This window comes from Engystomops pustulosus, chromosome 5, assembly GCF_040894005.1.
Source record: "Engystomops pustulosus chromosome 5, aEngPut4.maternal, whole genome shotgun sequence".
In the NCBI taxonomy this organism is placed as follows: domain Eukaryota; kingdom Metazoa; phylum Chordata; class Amphibia; order Anura; family Leptodactylidae; genus Engystomops; species Engystomops pustulosus.
Window position 1 is genome coordinate 168,093,804 of NC_092415.1, and position 17,412 is coordinate 168,111,215.

General features: G+C 38.8%; 1 protein-coding gene and 1 long non-coding RNA gene across 2 annotated transcripts in view; one reads left to right on the plus strand and one right to left on the minus strand.

Moving 5' to 3' along the window:
* The window catches only part of SKAP2 (src kinase associated phosphoprotein 2), a 172,402-nt gene extending 162,670 nt beyond the window's left edge, over positions 1 to 9,732 (plus strand). Inside the window, exons 12-13 of the mRNA XM_072153735.1 lie at positions 9,060 to 9,161; positions 9,506 to 9,732. Coding sequence (XP_072009836.1) covers positions 9,060 to 9,152 — 93 coding nt within the window. The 3' untranslated portion in view covers positions 9,153 to 9,161; positions 9,506 to 9,732. The remainder of the gene's footprint in view (positions 1 to 9,059; positions 9,162 to 9,505) is intronic.
* Positions 5,958 to 11,323, minus strand: LOC140133489 (uncharacterized). The gene is made up of 2 exons (XR_011855905.1): positions 11,270 to 11,323; positions 5,958 to 6,270 (listed from the first exon to the last, which is right to left on the minus strand). It is a non-coding gene; the product is annotated as an uncharacterized lncRNA (long non-coding RNA).
* Between the last annotated feature and the right edge of the window lie 6,089 nt (positions 11,324 to 17,412).

The window sequence follows — 17,412 nt, forward strand, 5'->3', positions numbered from 1 at the left end:
TCAAATCGGGGGAGGGGGTAAACTTGGGCACCTCCACCGATTAAGTGGGAGCCTGGCTGCAGTACCAGTGTGGCCAATACACACTGGATGGAGTTGATCTTATCTGCTATTAAAAAAAATTAATTTGGGAGGTACCAGGTGACAGATTCCACTAGTCTGATATTGAGGACACATCCCATCTGATCTTCGATATCAACAGGTTGGAGAACTCCTTTAATAACTCAATAGCGCAACAATCTACAAGTTTTAATGATCGCATTAACAAAATCTCTAGAGTGACATAAATTGGAATTGTCAATTTAAAAAAATGATAACACATTTTCTTAATGGACAATGTATTCTTAGTAACTTACTTTCAGTCCACGGCAAGATGAATCTGCATAAACTTCCCAATCCTTAGCCCATTAGCAGCACATATGGGAATACCAGGTGCTTTCTATTAGGTTCTACACCATCTAGTGGCAAGAATGAAGAAGTGCACTTCCCTACTCCGAATGGGCTAAAGTTATCCTCATCAAGTGTCAGCCATGTGCAGAAATGAATCATGACAAAACCATGTTGTTGATAAGCTGTTACAAGCAATTATAACGCGCTTAGGGTTGAACGCATCAGTAACGTTTCTGACAGAGCGCATGACGCTTTCCTATTCACTCCAACATACAGCGCAGAAGGGAATAGCCAGGGAAAGACTATGTGCAAGTGATAAATGACTCTGTAAGAATATGCTAGGGAATGGCCACTTGAAACTCCTTCAATTTTTGCCAGTACATTATTTGGACGTAACCGCAGTAGTTGTCGCTGCGCCCTTTACGAAAACGCCAAGGCTGATAAGGAATGGATTCGGTGTATATTACTTCTTCATAATTCATCCAGACATTGTTTATAGATAAATGTAACATATATAATCTGTACATTAAGTTGACCAAATTATTTTTAACTTAATAAAAACATTTTGTCAGCGGCTGCGGCTCTTGTAAACATCGATGACGTTTTTATTAAAGGAGAAGCCCGCCGTTCATCTGGTATTTATTTAACAAATCCAAATCAGCCGATTTGTAATATTCAGTCCTATAAGGACGCATTCATTTTTTAAGAGTTGTCTGTAGGCTATGAAGGATGTGTGTTTTTCTTGAAAAATGCTCAAGTATGTGTGTCCTTCTGATTTCACATGATCCAGTTACGGGCTGTTGTATGAGTGCATTTAGGCGTCTGGCACCATCACCGCTGCTATCTATCCCTCAAAGCTTTTGGGCATTGGGGCAGATTTTAACCTCTGTCCCTCCATTATTAGAAATCTCTATCCTGTTTTCCTTATAAGGAATATTATGCTCCAGTTTGGCTCCTGACTTTTGCACCCCTGGGTTCCCGTCTGGTTGCTTACACAATTTTTTGGGAATGTGGCAGCAGATTGTTAAAGGGGTTGTCCGAGAGTTGTGAAAAAAAACTAAAGGTGGCCGGAGGGGGCTGCTTAAAAAAATAAAGATCTACTTACATTCCGGCGCCCTCCGGTGTCCCGGGCTGGACTCAGTTTCCGGCCGGACCCTACAACCTTCCGGCCCGCATTCACAATGCTGTGAATAGGGACGGGTAGGCGAATCCAGCGCTGCTCCGGCGGCCATGTTTGTTTACCATAGCGACAGCAGCGCGGGACACCGGAGGGCACCAGAAGGTAACTACATGTCCTACAGACCCTTTCAAAAAGCCTCATGCTGTTTCCCATGGCAACCAAAAAGCATGGTAAATGACGATTAGCCTGGAGGGCAAGGTAAAACATCTTCCAGCTGCTAAAAAGCTGCAGATAGCTAATTAGAGAATTGCTCATCTTTGCTTAGTGCAGAGTTAGGCAAAAGTTTTTATACTTTACAGTGGTACTTTAAAGGAAATCTACTATCAAAATCAAGCATGATAAACCAGGGACATTTGCTTATAGATCCTGGTACCATGAATTATGCTAATAAGGGCTCCGGTTACAAGAGCCCCTCCATGCTGTAGGTTCTACATCTCACCCTCCTCCCTGCTCCCTCAGCACTTCCCCCTATCTCTACCTGCTTTAATGTTACAGTGAGACTTGGAAGTACACATGCACAGTATAACAGCTGGTGAAACTACAACACAAAGAGACTCTAGTATTTCCTCCCTTCTGGTTCATAAATATATAGAATATTACTACAGTCACCGTGTCTGGATCTATGAGTAAGTGCCCCTGGTTTATTATGATGGTAGATTTCCTTAAGATATAATATGTAAAGTATCCATATAAGAAATTGCTCCCAGTGCTTGGATGTGACAGTCAACTACAGAGGGGTCTGTCTGGATCTGGAGGATCCTCTGATGATCCAGTCCAACCCTAGTGTAACCGGCAATATTACATTTACAGGTGTAAGGGCCGCCTATCACACAGGACATTCAGGCATCAATGATCTCAGAGGCTACACAACAAACATCACTGCTGTATGTAAGGAATGGATTGTTCTGCTTACACAAGGCAATGTGCTTCTTTACCAGGGACAGGGAAAAGCCATTCATAGAAAGAGTGCCTCAAAGGGGTTGTCCATTTTATTTACACAGCTGCTTCACTGCAACAATGTGCTCAGCTAAATAAGGCTGTGTTCACATTTACGACAAGCCTCAGCTTTTGAATTATACATTTTTAACAGACGAGATTTTTCGCTGATCTATTGTGACCCTTTTTTGCCTGAAAGTAAAGCAGTGCATTTTCATAATTCATCTCGATATCTCATGTTATCACACTTTAGTTTTTCCCCCACCATTGATTTAATTTGCATTTTTCTTGCTAATTAAAGGGGTTGTACCAAGTTTGTATGTTATAACAATCTGATCAGTTAGAGTCTGACAGCTGGGACTACGAGGACCTGCTGCAATACAGAGAATGGGGGTCCCGTTCTCCCTAATGGCTGGAGCAACAGGTTGAGCATGGGTCCCGAACACAGCACTCATAGACATAGATAGTGAATATGAGTGCTGGAGATAGCGGGACGCTGTGCTCAGCCATTTCTGATGGTCAAATACTGAATGGAGCGGCAGGACACAATGCTCGTCCTGCTGTACATCAATTAGTGAAAACCGAACCCCTGTTCTTCAGATTGTTGGTGGTCCCAGAAGTCAGACCCTCCCTTTAAGATTGTGGATAAGGGATAATATACCATATTAGCCATTAAGGCTTAGATTTGCAAGAAGTAAAAAACTGACCATAATTAAACCTCAAGCTTGCCTGAAATGTGAATATAGATTTAAAAATTCTAACTCGCCCTCTGTATCAGTGCCAGTTCAGAGCCTTTCTGTATCAACTCCTGGTGGTTTTCTGGATTTCTGGATCTCTGCTTGCTGTCCTTCTATAGGAATCTTCATTGTTTACTTTCTCTGTATAAACACCAGTTCCGGGTCATGTGGTTATCTCCATTAGTAGTGGATTATAATAGGTGGTTTGGTCGCTTGGCATAACATGTATATAATGGTGCACATCCTCCATTCTTTAGTGTGTCAGGTTGGATGCTGGGGCCCCCTGACACTCCAGGCTCCATAGCAGCCGCTATGGCTGCTACCACTGTAGTTATGCCCCTGTAAGGGGCCCATGGCCACCAAAAGCACACCAAATTATATACTGAGAAGGACCTTCAACCATGACATCTGTTCCTTGTCTCAATTCACATATACACAAAGACCATTTTAGGACCTTTAAAGGTTCTCCAAAGTTCCTATAACTGCAAATTGAAAGCAGACAGAAGGATGCATCCTCCATTCTCCAAGAATCTGAATCTAGTACCATATGTAGAAAGTGATTCCAGACTTGTAGGGGCTATAATATCCATACAGCCCAGGCTTAATACTCCCCTGCAGACACACAGCTCTGATTGCTCTCTGTGATATATAATGTATAATAATATGTGACATAAAATTACCAGGGACAGATTTCTATCCACTTCCGATATAATGACAGCAAGCAGAGATCTACTGTAGAACTGATACAGGAACTGATACAGAAAATATATTGGAAGATTGTATGACTTTTCATTACACAAACAATATTGATTTGGTTTTGATGAAATTGGACAATCCCTTTAAGGCTTTTTAGAGGATTACAGAGCTGCAGAACAATTGTGCGCATGAGGCTTTCATCTGGACGTATATAACATACGTTATTGTATATTTTGTCATCTTTTATTACACAAGTCTTAGTCAGTTCTGTATAATTGCCAATAGCACACAGTGAGCCATATGTCTGCAAACGCATATGACACCGCATCAAATAACACACAAGGTAAACGTAATAAAGTGCTCGGTATAGTTCTCTCTCACTGTCAGCTGTATGTATGCTATAGGGAAAACTTTTCATGGGTCAAGCTGCTGGCTCACACCCAATGGTAACTATCAGTAATGATTAGAATCTCCTATTATTTCTACAGCATCAACATGTTCACTACTGCCCCCTGTGGTGCTCCCACTGTATTGCACATAATGATGAGAGCAATGGACTAGAATTTGGGAATTTTAGGAGAATTTAGAAGTAGCTTGTGGACCCCTTATCTAACATATAAACGTTGACTTGCAGCCCAGGGGTCAGTTATAACATGTTATATTGTGCTGCAGACATAAATCTCTGACATATGTTATTATAGCACAATAATGGTCACATCACCTATAGGCTCCTAGGTTAAAAATGCAAAGACACCTCTTAATTGTATAGCAAAAGTTCCAAATGAGAGAACAAAATGTACTTTTTTCTTTAAATGAGGGCACTTTTGTGACAATACAGCTAATAAACACAATGTGGGGATAGCCAGGAAATCTACCATCAAAATCCATCATGATGAACCAGGGACACTTACTCATAGATCCAGGCAGTTTGACTATGGTAATCTTATATTTATTATCCATGGCCTCCCTCCTTCTAAAATCAACTTCTAAATTATGCCAATAAGCCAGAAGGGTTCTAGAGGTGTAACCAGATCCGCTTCATACTGGAGCTTCACAGGCTGTTACACTGTCTCCCCCTCTGCTCTCTCAGCACTTCTCTCCTCCCTCTGCCGGATGTAATGTCACTGCAGCAGGGAAAGTTCCAGCATACAGCGGGAGGGGAGAGTTCTCCCTGCAGCACAGAGGGACTCTGGTAACACCTCTAGGAGCCCTTCTGGCTCATTAGCATAATTGTAAAAGCTGATTTTAGAAGGTAGGAGGCCATGGACAACACATATAAGAAGATTTCCACAGTCACAGTGCCTGGATCTATGAGTAAGTCTTCCTGGATTATCCATGCTTGATTTCCTATAAAGGGGTTGTCCACAAATGATTATTGATAGCCTATGGTCATTGACCATTATGGATGTGTCTGAGATGGGGAAATGGTTATTCCCATAAATGATAATAACCAATATAACTGGTGATTTCTGAATGGTCGACATCACTGCAGAATTTGTTGATTCTACAATAATTATAATAATAACAATAACAATAATAATAACAACAATAATAATAATAATAAATCTTTACTTATATAGCGTCATCCTTTTCTTTAGCGCTTTACAGATCATGGGGCAAGTATTCACGCAAGGCTGCATCCTAACTACTGGCCATTAACAATATGGCAATGACTCAAACTCTATAACAATACAGCTAGTTCCCCTAAATTTCACAGAGAAATTAGTTTTCTCTTAGAGTCTATTACAGCGGATTAAACGTTTCTCTCTCACTCTTTACAGTTTATTTTAACAGAACTATAAAAACCAAAAGAGAAAAAAAAATCTGGGAAATCTATTGTAAAAAAACTTGAAGCTTGAATTTGTAATCTTCCCCTGTCCTGCCCCCTAGTGGCGATGCTCATCTTTTTTTTTCCCCAAATCTTTGCCCTGTGTGAGCATGACTGCAGTGAGAGTAAAGGTGACATCACAGACCTTTCATAAATCAGATTTTGCGGTTTTTAGGAAGTGAAATGTACACGCTTAGCAGAAGTGAACTATCTTTATTTAAAGACATAAAATGTGGGGGCCGGGATGGCTTGTGCTGTGCATCCTGGGTATTCTCAGTACAGAGCAGCCAGATGTTCTACTGCATGCCATAAAATTAGGATCACATGTCTCCTTACAATTTATAGGCCGAGCATTCTTAGGCTTTGCTTTCTATGATCTTACCAACGTGTGTTTGTCAGCTTCGGGCTATGTGTCTGAGCTGTATAAATCACAAGTGCGGAGGAATTATGACATCTCTGAAATTCTAGAACACCTGCGCCCATTATCCACGCAGCCTTCCTTTCTTCTGTACAACAATTAGAAAAATACATTTTTGTAGTGCAAAAAAAAAAATGTTGTAAATATTTTGACACATTTACATCTTTGGAATTTTTGTATTGTGCCGAGTGGGTCATGTTTATGTTATAATATATTCACTGTATTTATTTATGGAGGGAGTAGGAAAGACGCGTCATTTTTCATATTTCTTCATTTTATAGATTTGTTTGATAAGTTATTTTAAGGATTAGTAATTATTGATTTAATTATTATTAATACATTTTTTAAAAGTAATATTAGAGGAGTTTTCCTTTTCAGTAAATGAATGTAATTGTTTGTGTAAGGAAAAGTTATACAATTTTACAATATACTTTCTGTATCAATTCCTCACAGTCTTCTAGTTCTCTACTTGCTGCCATTCTGCAGAAAGCTTCATTGTTTACTTTCAGTGGATAAAAACCAGTCCATGGTCATTTAATGTCACACAGGTGCACAGATCATTATATCCCTGGTCATGTGATGTCACACAGGTGCACAGATCATTATATCCCTGGTCATGTGATGTCACACAGGTGCACAGATCATTATATCCCTGGTCATGTGATGTCACACAGGTACACAGTTCATTATATCCCTGGTCATGTGATGGCACACAGATGCACAGTTCATTCTATCCCTGGTCATGTGAAGTCACACAGGTGCACAGTTCATTATATCCCTGGTCATGTGATGTCACACAGGTGCACAGTTCATTATATCCCTGGTCATGTGATGTCACACAGGTGCACAGTTCATTCTATCCCTGGTCATGTGAAGTCTCACAGGTGCACAGTTCATTATATCCCTGGTCATGTGATGTCACACAGGTGCACAGTTCATTATATCACTGTTCATGTGATGTCACACAGGTGCACAGTTCCTTATATCCCTGGTCATGTGGTGTCATACAGGTGCACACTTCGTTATATCCCTGTCACGTGATGTAACACAGGTGCACAGCTAGTTGTACGGCTTGTTAAAGTAATCAGAGCTGAATGTCATAACCAGCTGTGCACCTGTGTGACATCACATGACCAGGGACAGATTTCTATCCACTGGAAGCAAACTATATAGCTTTCTACAGCTTCACAGCAAGCAGAGATCTAGTTAACTGTGAGAAATTGGGTATTTACACCAACATAACATTCAGCTTAAATATGCTAGATACAACATACAGTCATTGGGGGACATATACTAGTCAAATTCACCAGTGTAAATTGAGTAAAAAGTAAAAAATTGGATTGTTTACCAAACTTTTGTAAAGTGCCTAGACCAAGTGGAATGGCATGGATTTGTAAAATATAATATACCGTTAAAGTGAAGTTAAAGTACGGTATATATATATGTTTGTGTTTCATTTCTTTTCATGCTGCAGTTAAAGTGGGAAGTTGTAATGTTAGCCTCAATGTGACTGGTCTTGTTTCTATGTATATATCACACAGCTAATCTATAGGGTATCATATGGTACTGTGGGTCCATATGCTGTACTGCTTTTGTTGTTTCTATTAGAATATTTTTATAACTCCTAGGTACATGTAGTGTGGAACACCCAGCACGAGTAATACCAGCACATGTACTGTGTGATGAACTTGATGCTATTTCTGATATATATCTAAATACTCATGCCCGTCTACTTGGCGCCTTGAGCTGTGTATACATAGTAAGCTGGAACGTGGCATATGCGGAAAAAAAGGGCTTATTCGTTCAGTGAATGCGCCTCACTGGTTTCCCGGCTATTTCCGTTTTGCGCTGAATTTAACAGGGGGTTTTGGCGCATGAGATCGGATTTTGGCGCAATCACGCCGACTTTCATGCAGCACAAATCGGGGGGGGGGGGGGGGGGCGTGGCCATCAGACAACCCGACTGATTCAAACTAAGCGCCGGAATTAAAATTCAAATTGTGTCACAAGACATGCACTTACATACACCTGAGCTGGGAAGCGACACATGTCGGGTGGACGATGTGGGTGAATTGTGCCAGACTGTGGGTAAATGTGCTTCATTATGTTTAATTCAGCTCAAAATAACATCCTTCAATTTATTTCTAAGAAATTTTGATAGCAAATTAAGTAACTTACTAATTCAAGTCTGTTAAATCTGTGCATTTTTAATAGGCCTGTGAGAGACAAGCCCAATAATTTGGGTCAGCTCCAGGCTTCAGTGGGCCCCTGGGTGACAGAGCCTCGATGGGCCCCTTTGCAATGAACTCACGTGGCTGCATTAAAAATTCAGAAACTAAAACAGTCCCCTGTTCCCTAAAACTTACCCTAGTTTATCATCCCTATATACAGTTAGATATACACAGACACAGGATAGATATATAGATAGAGGATAGACTGACAAATAAACATACAGATAGATGTAAAAGTCATACAAATAGAAGTCAATATTTATGATCTGTATATTGTACATGACCCCATCTAACGTTTGCTTTTACAAATGATATAACCTGTTTTATGAAATTTTAGTTGTTTTTAGTCTCTTGATATAGTCTTTTGTATCTATTGAATCAGTTGTATTTGATCTGGATATATAATTGATTATGTATATTTATTATACAACTGTATTTTCATTATTAGACTGTCAATCATGATTACGTCAATGTTAATTAAAGTGACTATATGTATGTCCTTATGTTTCTTCCTCTATGAACACTACTGCTGTGTCGTGATCATCAGACCAAACATAGGGCACAAACCTTTAAAAGTAGCTTTGCATTAAATGATATTACATTTGTGCTAGGCAAAAGGTTAATACAGCTTATTGTTTTGAATTAGGAGTACAATAGATATGGCTGGTGGGTAGGAGAAATGAAGGGATCCATTGGCCTGGTGCCTAAAGCGTACATAATGGAGATGTATGATATTTGAGAGGCCTGGGTAAGTACATTTTAATCCAATCTACCATAATGGCTCATGTGTTCTCCTGTTCTCTGTTTTATAAGCATTTCCTTCCTAAAACCTCTGCAGCAGTTCTATTAACTTAAGGACTGTGGCAAAAAATAGCTTTTAAGCCTTAATTAATACTAGTCCATTAGTTGTCTGCATGCGATAGAATCCCACATTGCAGCAGGCGAGCTGCGGCTTATCTCTGCTCACTACTGTATATTGCTTTCAATCAGACGCTGCAATTAATTTCTTTCCTAGATACTGTGATATTTACCATAAATCCATGTGTCTGCTTTCCTCTTCTCACTAATTTTTTTTTTTTTTTGTTAAACCAGGAAGAAGATTTTGAGCGTCGTTAAGTATTTCACATATTAGGTGTGCGCTATATACAAATTTTCTTGTTCATGAGATTCTCACCAATAATGTAGGACTTAGACGTAGTGTTAACATTGGGAGGTGGTGGGTATTGGTCATAGTGTGTTACATCTATTTCTGTACTGGCTTATATTTTCATCAGACGTTGCCGTAAAAAATGAAATAAATGAGAGAGATTTTTTAAAAATTGGATTTTTTTTTGTGAATATGAAGTATGTGGTTGAGAAGAATATATATTTTGAAATATATATATATATATATAAATATAAAAAAATATGTGCAAAAAATATATACAGAAAAATTACATATATATGTGTGTGTGTAAATATGATATCTAGGCTTATAGAGCCGAAACGTCGCCTGCTATGGAATAACAGGTCCAGAGGTTATATATATATACATACACACACACACACATTCATATATATATGATGTAGTTAGTGCTGATATATATATATATAAATATATATATATATATATATATCAGCACTAACTACATCATACTGTAATCATAGTTGTATAAATGTGTGCATAACATATATAAATAAAATATATTTAAATAATAATAATAATAATAATAATAATAATAAATTTATGTGTGTATGTGCTTATTATATTCAGATTTTTTTCTATTTCCTTCTGCAGTGATTTTAAACATCAATGATAATGCACAGAATTTAATAGGGAACCAGTGTAGCGGTAACATTTACAAAATACTATGTTAGTGTTTGGGATAAAGGGACATAATTCTGTCATGAGCACATAAATAACAGGTACTTATATCAATGTGAAATACATAAGGATACAGTACCGAAGGCTCTGCCCATATAAGCTTACAATCTAACGTGATAGAAGTGATCTTACCTACACTGACACAAAAACAGAATTTCGGGTTAATTTATCTTATTTTACATTGAGTGTATTGAATTACTGAAACAATTTGTGGTTAATACACCGAGTGACCAGCAGGTGGCAGATGTTTGATAGAAATGCTGACACTGAATACTAGAGCCCTCCCCCTTTATAATTTATTTTATAGGTACACATAAGAAAATTTACACCACCACCAAAAATCTAATCTTATCCCTTTCTCCCAGTGCCCAGGAGAGGGAGTCCTTCACCAACTGATCAGTCCGTAGCTCTGACCTTTGCTTCACTTTTCAGATTTTATGTCCTTTTATGTCTGACTTGTGATTTGATTCTTTGAACACTAGACATCACATGCTACAACGTATCTGAATTACTTGGCGGTGATCCCTCATATGATTCCGTAGAAATATAAGAGATTTTTTTTGTTCCTAAGGGTGGTGGATGTCTAAGGTATCATATCGAGCCTTTGTCTCAGATCTTCAATGAAATATATAGAAATGTCAAGTGGCGCGGTGATGGTGGGTGCCTTGCGCTGTGATATTCCTTTCTAAGCGTTCCACCCTGCAAATTTCTAAGGTTCAAATAAAGTTTAATTGTTTGCGAACCTGTTATGACGCTAATAATTCAGCAGCCTGCTGTGTTACTAATGAAATTACTTTGTTATGATTAATTTGGAAAATAGTGTGTTGATTGTAGTAATTAAGCACAACAAGGTGAAGTAAATGATTCCATTGCCATCTGGCCTCCAAGCACAATGAAGAAGTACAGTGCGGCTGTCAAGTCAATGGACTCAGGGCCCGGCTAATTCCACGGGAAATTCATGTGTCTCGTGTACATGTTATATACTCATTTACCTGACTTCATTATCAACCTGATTCATAAGGAAATCCATTCATGTTATGTATTCTGGAATAAAGTGACAAAAGAAGGTAAATAACCATTGCTGGAAACATATTTACTATTACTAATTGCTCTGTGTATATGGCAAAGCGATCCAAATCTTCAAAAATTCTTGTACAGGTTCCCATTTTCAGGTTCCCATGCAGACCCATTCCTGAAATAACATTCACATTTAAAGATTTGGTACTAAGCACTGCTAGTCCATTGGGACCTTGCAATATCCATTCACAGGTACAAGTGACTCCCCACTGTCTCCAAGATATATATTAGGGCACATATATGGCCTTATTTATACATAGTCACATGCACATAGTTCATATGGACACCGAGAGCCCATGTAGCAACCTATGGTACTGTGCCTCCTCATTACTGTATCCAATAGAAGAAGCCATGAAGGACATCAGGTTTACTGATGGTAGATGTCCAAACCTACCTGCTCTTTCATTATCCCAGGGAATGGCAACGTCTTTATTATCTTCAGGGGTGTCTGGGAGTAGAAAATGTCTTTATAAGTATATATAGGTGTATAGATGTATATAGGTATATATAGGTGTATATATAGGTGAGCTGCTGGAGAGCACTGAAGATAATTAAGATGTTGCCATTCCCTTAGAATAAAACACAAGCAGGTAAGTAATCCTGAAGGTAGATGTTCTTTAATTATTATTTTTATTACTTGCTATGTAAAAATTCCATGGGTCTCTCTTTGAAATAAGGAGGTACAGCACAGATCCATAGGTAGCTATAGGCAGCAATGAGGCAGCTGTTATCACTAGGCTCTAGAGGGCCCAATGATCCCTTTAACCCATAAGGGTGATGCCACACATGGTGTTTTGAACCCGTTTTTTGGTCCGTTTTTAAGCAGTCTGTTTTTGACAGGTTTTACCAATTATCTTAATTAGAAGTGGTCAAAAACGGATACGTTTTCAAAAAACGCATGCGTTTTTCAATGCGTGTGTTTTTGGACGGACTGGTTAATAACGGACCAAAAACGGGGTCAAAACGCCATGTGTGTCATCACCCTCAGAAGGTACCAATATTATAAATCGCATATGGTAGGTGGGGGGCACGCTAATAGCCCTTGCATTGTGTCTAGAGATGAGCGAATCACCCAAGATTCGATGAAGCTTTGCTGAATTTTACAAAAGGTTGTGTTGGGGTCCGAATCTATTCAGTCCAAACAAATGCTGTTCCAATTGCCTTGGAAATTGGTACATAACTCCTTCTAGTAGTATCTAGCCACCATTTATAAAGATCAATCTGGAACGTATGAAAGATTATGTACCGAGTCTACGAACCAAAAATTTTATTTGCTCATCTCTAAGTGAGCCAACCTTAAAGAGGACCGGTCACCCGAATATTGGCTCTAGGAACATCTTACTAAAGCCCTAGCCTTACCCCAGTGATGGCAGTGTTACACCGCTAGCTTTATCGTAAAGATAGCGAACACTGCACTACAAAGTGGTCCGACCGAGCTTACATATTATAGGCCGGTAGTGACTGCTAGGCTTCACGCGTCAGTCACCACCTCCTCGGACCGCCCCCTCATGAATACGCCAGACTGCTGTAAACTTGGTCCAGGGTTCGGACCGCTATGTAGTGCAGTGTTTTCTAGCTTTATTGCTATGTTCTGATAAAGCTAGAAGATTAACACTGCTATCACTGGGGTAGGGCTAAGGAGCTGCTTACTTTAGTAAATATTCGGGTGACAGGTCCTCTTTAATTTGCAAATGCTTAATTTGCAAATAATGTTACAATTATAATAATCTGAATAGATTCTGATTTCATCCTTTTGTTTTTGCAATTGACTTTCTACATTTACACTATTGATTCTATCCTAGATTACAATCCCATAGACATTAGGTAGTGTCGTGTAGATCTCCCTCACTTCAGCAGCTGAGTAATGTTTCTGGGGCCACCACAACCTAATACAGGTCTAGTGTACTTTCATACATATATTCTCCCAACTGAAGCACATTGAGGGAGATTTATCAAAGGTGCCTAGGGGTAGAACTCTTCTAGTTTCCCATGGCAACCAATCAGAGCTCAGCTTTCATTTTCCCACAGCAATTTATACAACTAAAGCTTAGCTCTGATTGGTTTCCATGGGCAACCAGATCAGTTTTTCCGCAGACAATTCTAATAAATCCCCCCCTTAGTGTAATAATTTGCCAAAGGGAAGTATAAGTCTGGGATGATTTGTCTGCCTGTTACTTCACATGTTGAGTTCTGGTTGAGTCCAAAAGGACTCTAGGGGCATTACCAGAGCTCCTCTGTATTGTATCTTCAAAGGCTGTTACACTGTGCAGAAGCACTTCCCCCCTGCCACTGTAGGAGATTACAGCAGACTGATAGGGGAAATGCTAAGGGAGCAGGGAGGAGGGGACGTGTTCCTGCCTTCCTGCCAGTTACAGCATGGAGGAATCCTGGTAACCCCACCAAGTTTCTTCTGCCTCATTAGCATATTTTAAAAGTTGATTGCTCCTATCATTTGCCTTTGTAAATTCTACATTCTGTATTTATAGCTGTATCTAAAAATGTTCTCCATTGTCCCGTCCTTTATCCTCCTCGCTTGTGCTATCATCCCTGTCTGATTCCTTCATCCTTCCACTGTAATACACACATTTGCCATATTTCTTCTTCTAATGATGCTCGATAGCACCACAGAATTCACTTTAGGCTGGCATAGCCTGTCCAGGAGCCGACTGACAAACTATGTCTGCTTCCCACTGACCCAGATATTGAGCTATCAGTAAATCAAGGCAGCAGCAGCCGCTCACTGAGTGACATGGAAATAGAAAACCTCTGCTGCCGCCTTATTATCTTGCCGCACAAGCATGATTGGTGCTTCCCAAGAGGCTTTGCAGCAGCTGTAGACTTCTCTCTAAGAGTGGCTTACTACTAGCCCACATTAACATTCAATGAGCCCGGATAGGATGGGGAGAGCCTGAGGGTAAAGGCCAGTCTACAGTCTGACCATCATTTTAGTGTGAGCGAATGTACTCAGTTGTCTGGAAGGATCTGATGTCTGATAGACAATGCCCAGTCTCAGGGGTTTCTATTATACGTCAGTATTTTATGGCGTTCATATTTATCACAATCATGAGCTTATATTTTCATATTTTGTAAAAGATCATTTTTCTTAGTAGAGATGTAAGCGGGGTTATATCTCTGGGGTCTGCGTCCCTGGGGTCATTATACGCTGTGGCACTCGCAGGCATCAATGTATGGCGGGATGAAGCCACTTAGACCAATACTATTAAAATGAAACCTCTTAAGGTGAATGCCCAATTTTGCACAAAAAATTGGTCTTTGAAAGGAGTAGGGGGGCAGCTTCCATAGAGTATAATGGAAAAAAATGTATCAATCTATTAGGGAGGGGTCTTCTCAAAGGGGTGGTCTTTTGGAGAGGTTTTTCTGTATATCCAATAAGTGAATAGTGACTTTAATGTCAGTTGACCCCCTAATGTTTATTAGCATATAGATTAGTACTATATATAATATACATTTCCATAGTGTTTAATTCTTCTATGATATAAGTACAATTTAAAGGTATGGAAAGATTACCGGGTATGTTGTAGTGTCCTTTAGGATGCATAGAATTAGTGAAATATTTTATTCTTTATTAAAAAGAAGATCATTGTAACATATATTTAAATAACCAATTGTGAGGACAACATCTGCAAAGAGTTTGTATGTTCTCTCTGTGTTTGCGTGGGTTACCTCCGGGTCCTCCGGTTTCCTTCCACACTCCAAAACATACTGGTACGTTAATTAGATTGTGAGCCCCATTGAGGACAGGGACTGGTCTGTGTGCGCTATATAGATAAACAAATTATTATAATTAAAGCTGTACTCCCGAATTGATGAGGTTCCATGCAACCACTGTGGAGGGCTGTGATTGGCTGAAGCAGTCACATGAATGATGTACTTGATGTCATTGTCAGGTAATTTCTTTATACTTTACATTTCTTTCAAGCGGCCAATTTTCCCCAAATAAACAACCAGCCCTGTGATCTGTGTAAATACATTAGATCAGTATAAAATATTCTTCTATCTATACTATCAAGGACTGGAAACAGTAGCCTTAGAAATGAGCCCATCAAGGATATATTAATGATTAAATAATAATAAATATTTATAATGATAATGATTATTGATATAATTACTAACAATAAAAAATGGTTTGATATGGATAGATATTTATGAATAAATACTGTATTAAGCTAATTGTCTCTTTAAATCATTCATTCCTGCACAAGAATAAAAGTTCATGTGCAGACCCCTACTAGTCGCTTCCCTTGGCATGCCACTATAATACAATGATCTACATTTTCATCCTTAATTTTGAATCCCATACAAAACCTTTTATAAATGACTGTAGTATAGATCCTGTAACAAGCCCAACCTGTACTAAGGGAGAAAATATCAGTGTACTGTATGCTTGCAATCAGTATAGACTTGTGATAGCTATACAGACACCATGCACAAGGCATATACAGTATATACCCCAATAAAGGGTTGACATATTTCCTGATGGTTACAGCCTATAACTGTTGCTCCACTGAGGCTGTAATGATAACCCCTCACATAATAGAGGCCATGTACAGTATATCATGTACATATGTCTCCATATGATGTAAAACATACATATATATATATCAGATTTCATTGTATCGGCTTTCCACAGTTTGTACTTTTACAAATCTGGTGCACAAATTATTATCATCTTGGACTTCTTTATGTACAATATTAATGTACCTGTAGTTAGTACCAAGAACATAACCTACACATAAGTCCTGCTGTCTAAATGGTCTAAACAGGAAACAATTGGGGAGGGGAAGGAAATTATGGTGGTCCGGGCCAGATTTCACATAATGAATGTCTGACCAGTGAATTCTGTCATTCAAGACATTTTTACACCTTCCACAATCTGCTCTACTCCTCCTGCTCTATAACCTGCTGCCTGTAGATAGGACATTAGATGCAATCAGCTCCTCCTGCTCTTTAACATTCTTCCTGCAGATAGGTAAATGTTTTCTGCTCTTCCTGCTCTATAACATGCTGCCTGCAGAAAGCATACTATGTACAATCTGCCAAGCATCTCTTGCTGTATAACATGCAGATTGCAGATAGGACACTCTGCTCAGCTCCTCCTACTCTATAACATGCTGCCTGAAGATAGGACACTATGTACAATCTGCTTAACGCCTCCTCCCTTATAACATGCTGCCTGTATATAGGACACTATCTACAATCTACCCAGCTCCTCCTGCTCCATAACATGGTTCCTGCAAATAGGTCACTGTGTACAATCTGTTCCGCTCTTCCTTTTTAATATGCTGCCTGTAGATAGGACACTATGTACAATCTGCTCCTGCTATAATCTGCTAAGCTCCTCTTGCTCTATAACATGCTGCCTGCAGATAACATAACATGTAGATTCTAAATATCATGTGTGAAAAATGATTTTACATTTCATATCAAAATCCATAAAAACATGATTCTGAAGTAAAGTATCAAAAATAATCAGTGATGTCAACTTGGTCATAAAACCTGACATTCAGCCTTGAGCAAATGTAATGCTAACTGAATACATCTGAGGCATAGTAATAGCTGGAGAGGGCATACCTGTAATGTGGAAAACTCACAGGGGGCAATGTATATATAAAGGGGATAGAGGTCATAAAAGACTTTCTCTTGTTACAAACGGCAACTGTGTCTGTTTAGCCAGAAATTATTCATATTTATAATTTTAATAGCTTTTTTTATAGTCATTAGGTGACAATTATTACAATAATAATTATTACATAATGATCAGGTTTAAGTTACAAAACAGTTTTAGTGAATGAGGTTCACTCTGATCCAATATCTTTACATGTATAATAAAGCAATCTATCTGTTCTGTATATGTTTTTACGTATCTGTGTATTAGTCTCTTTGTAACCATCTTTATTTATGCGCCAATTTATGGATTTTTATCTATTTTTGTGCAAATATTTTTTTTACACATTGAATCTTGAAAACATTGAAACACAGAAAATTGTTATTGTAACATCTGCAAAGAGTTTGTATGTTCTCTTTGTGTTTTTTCCTC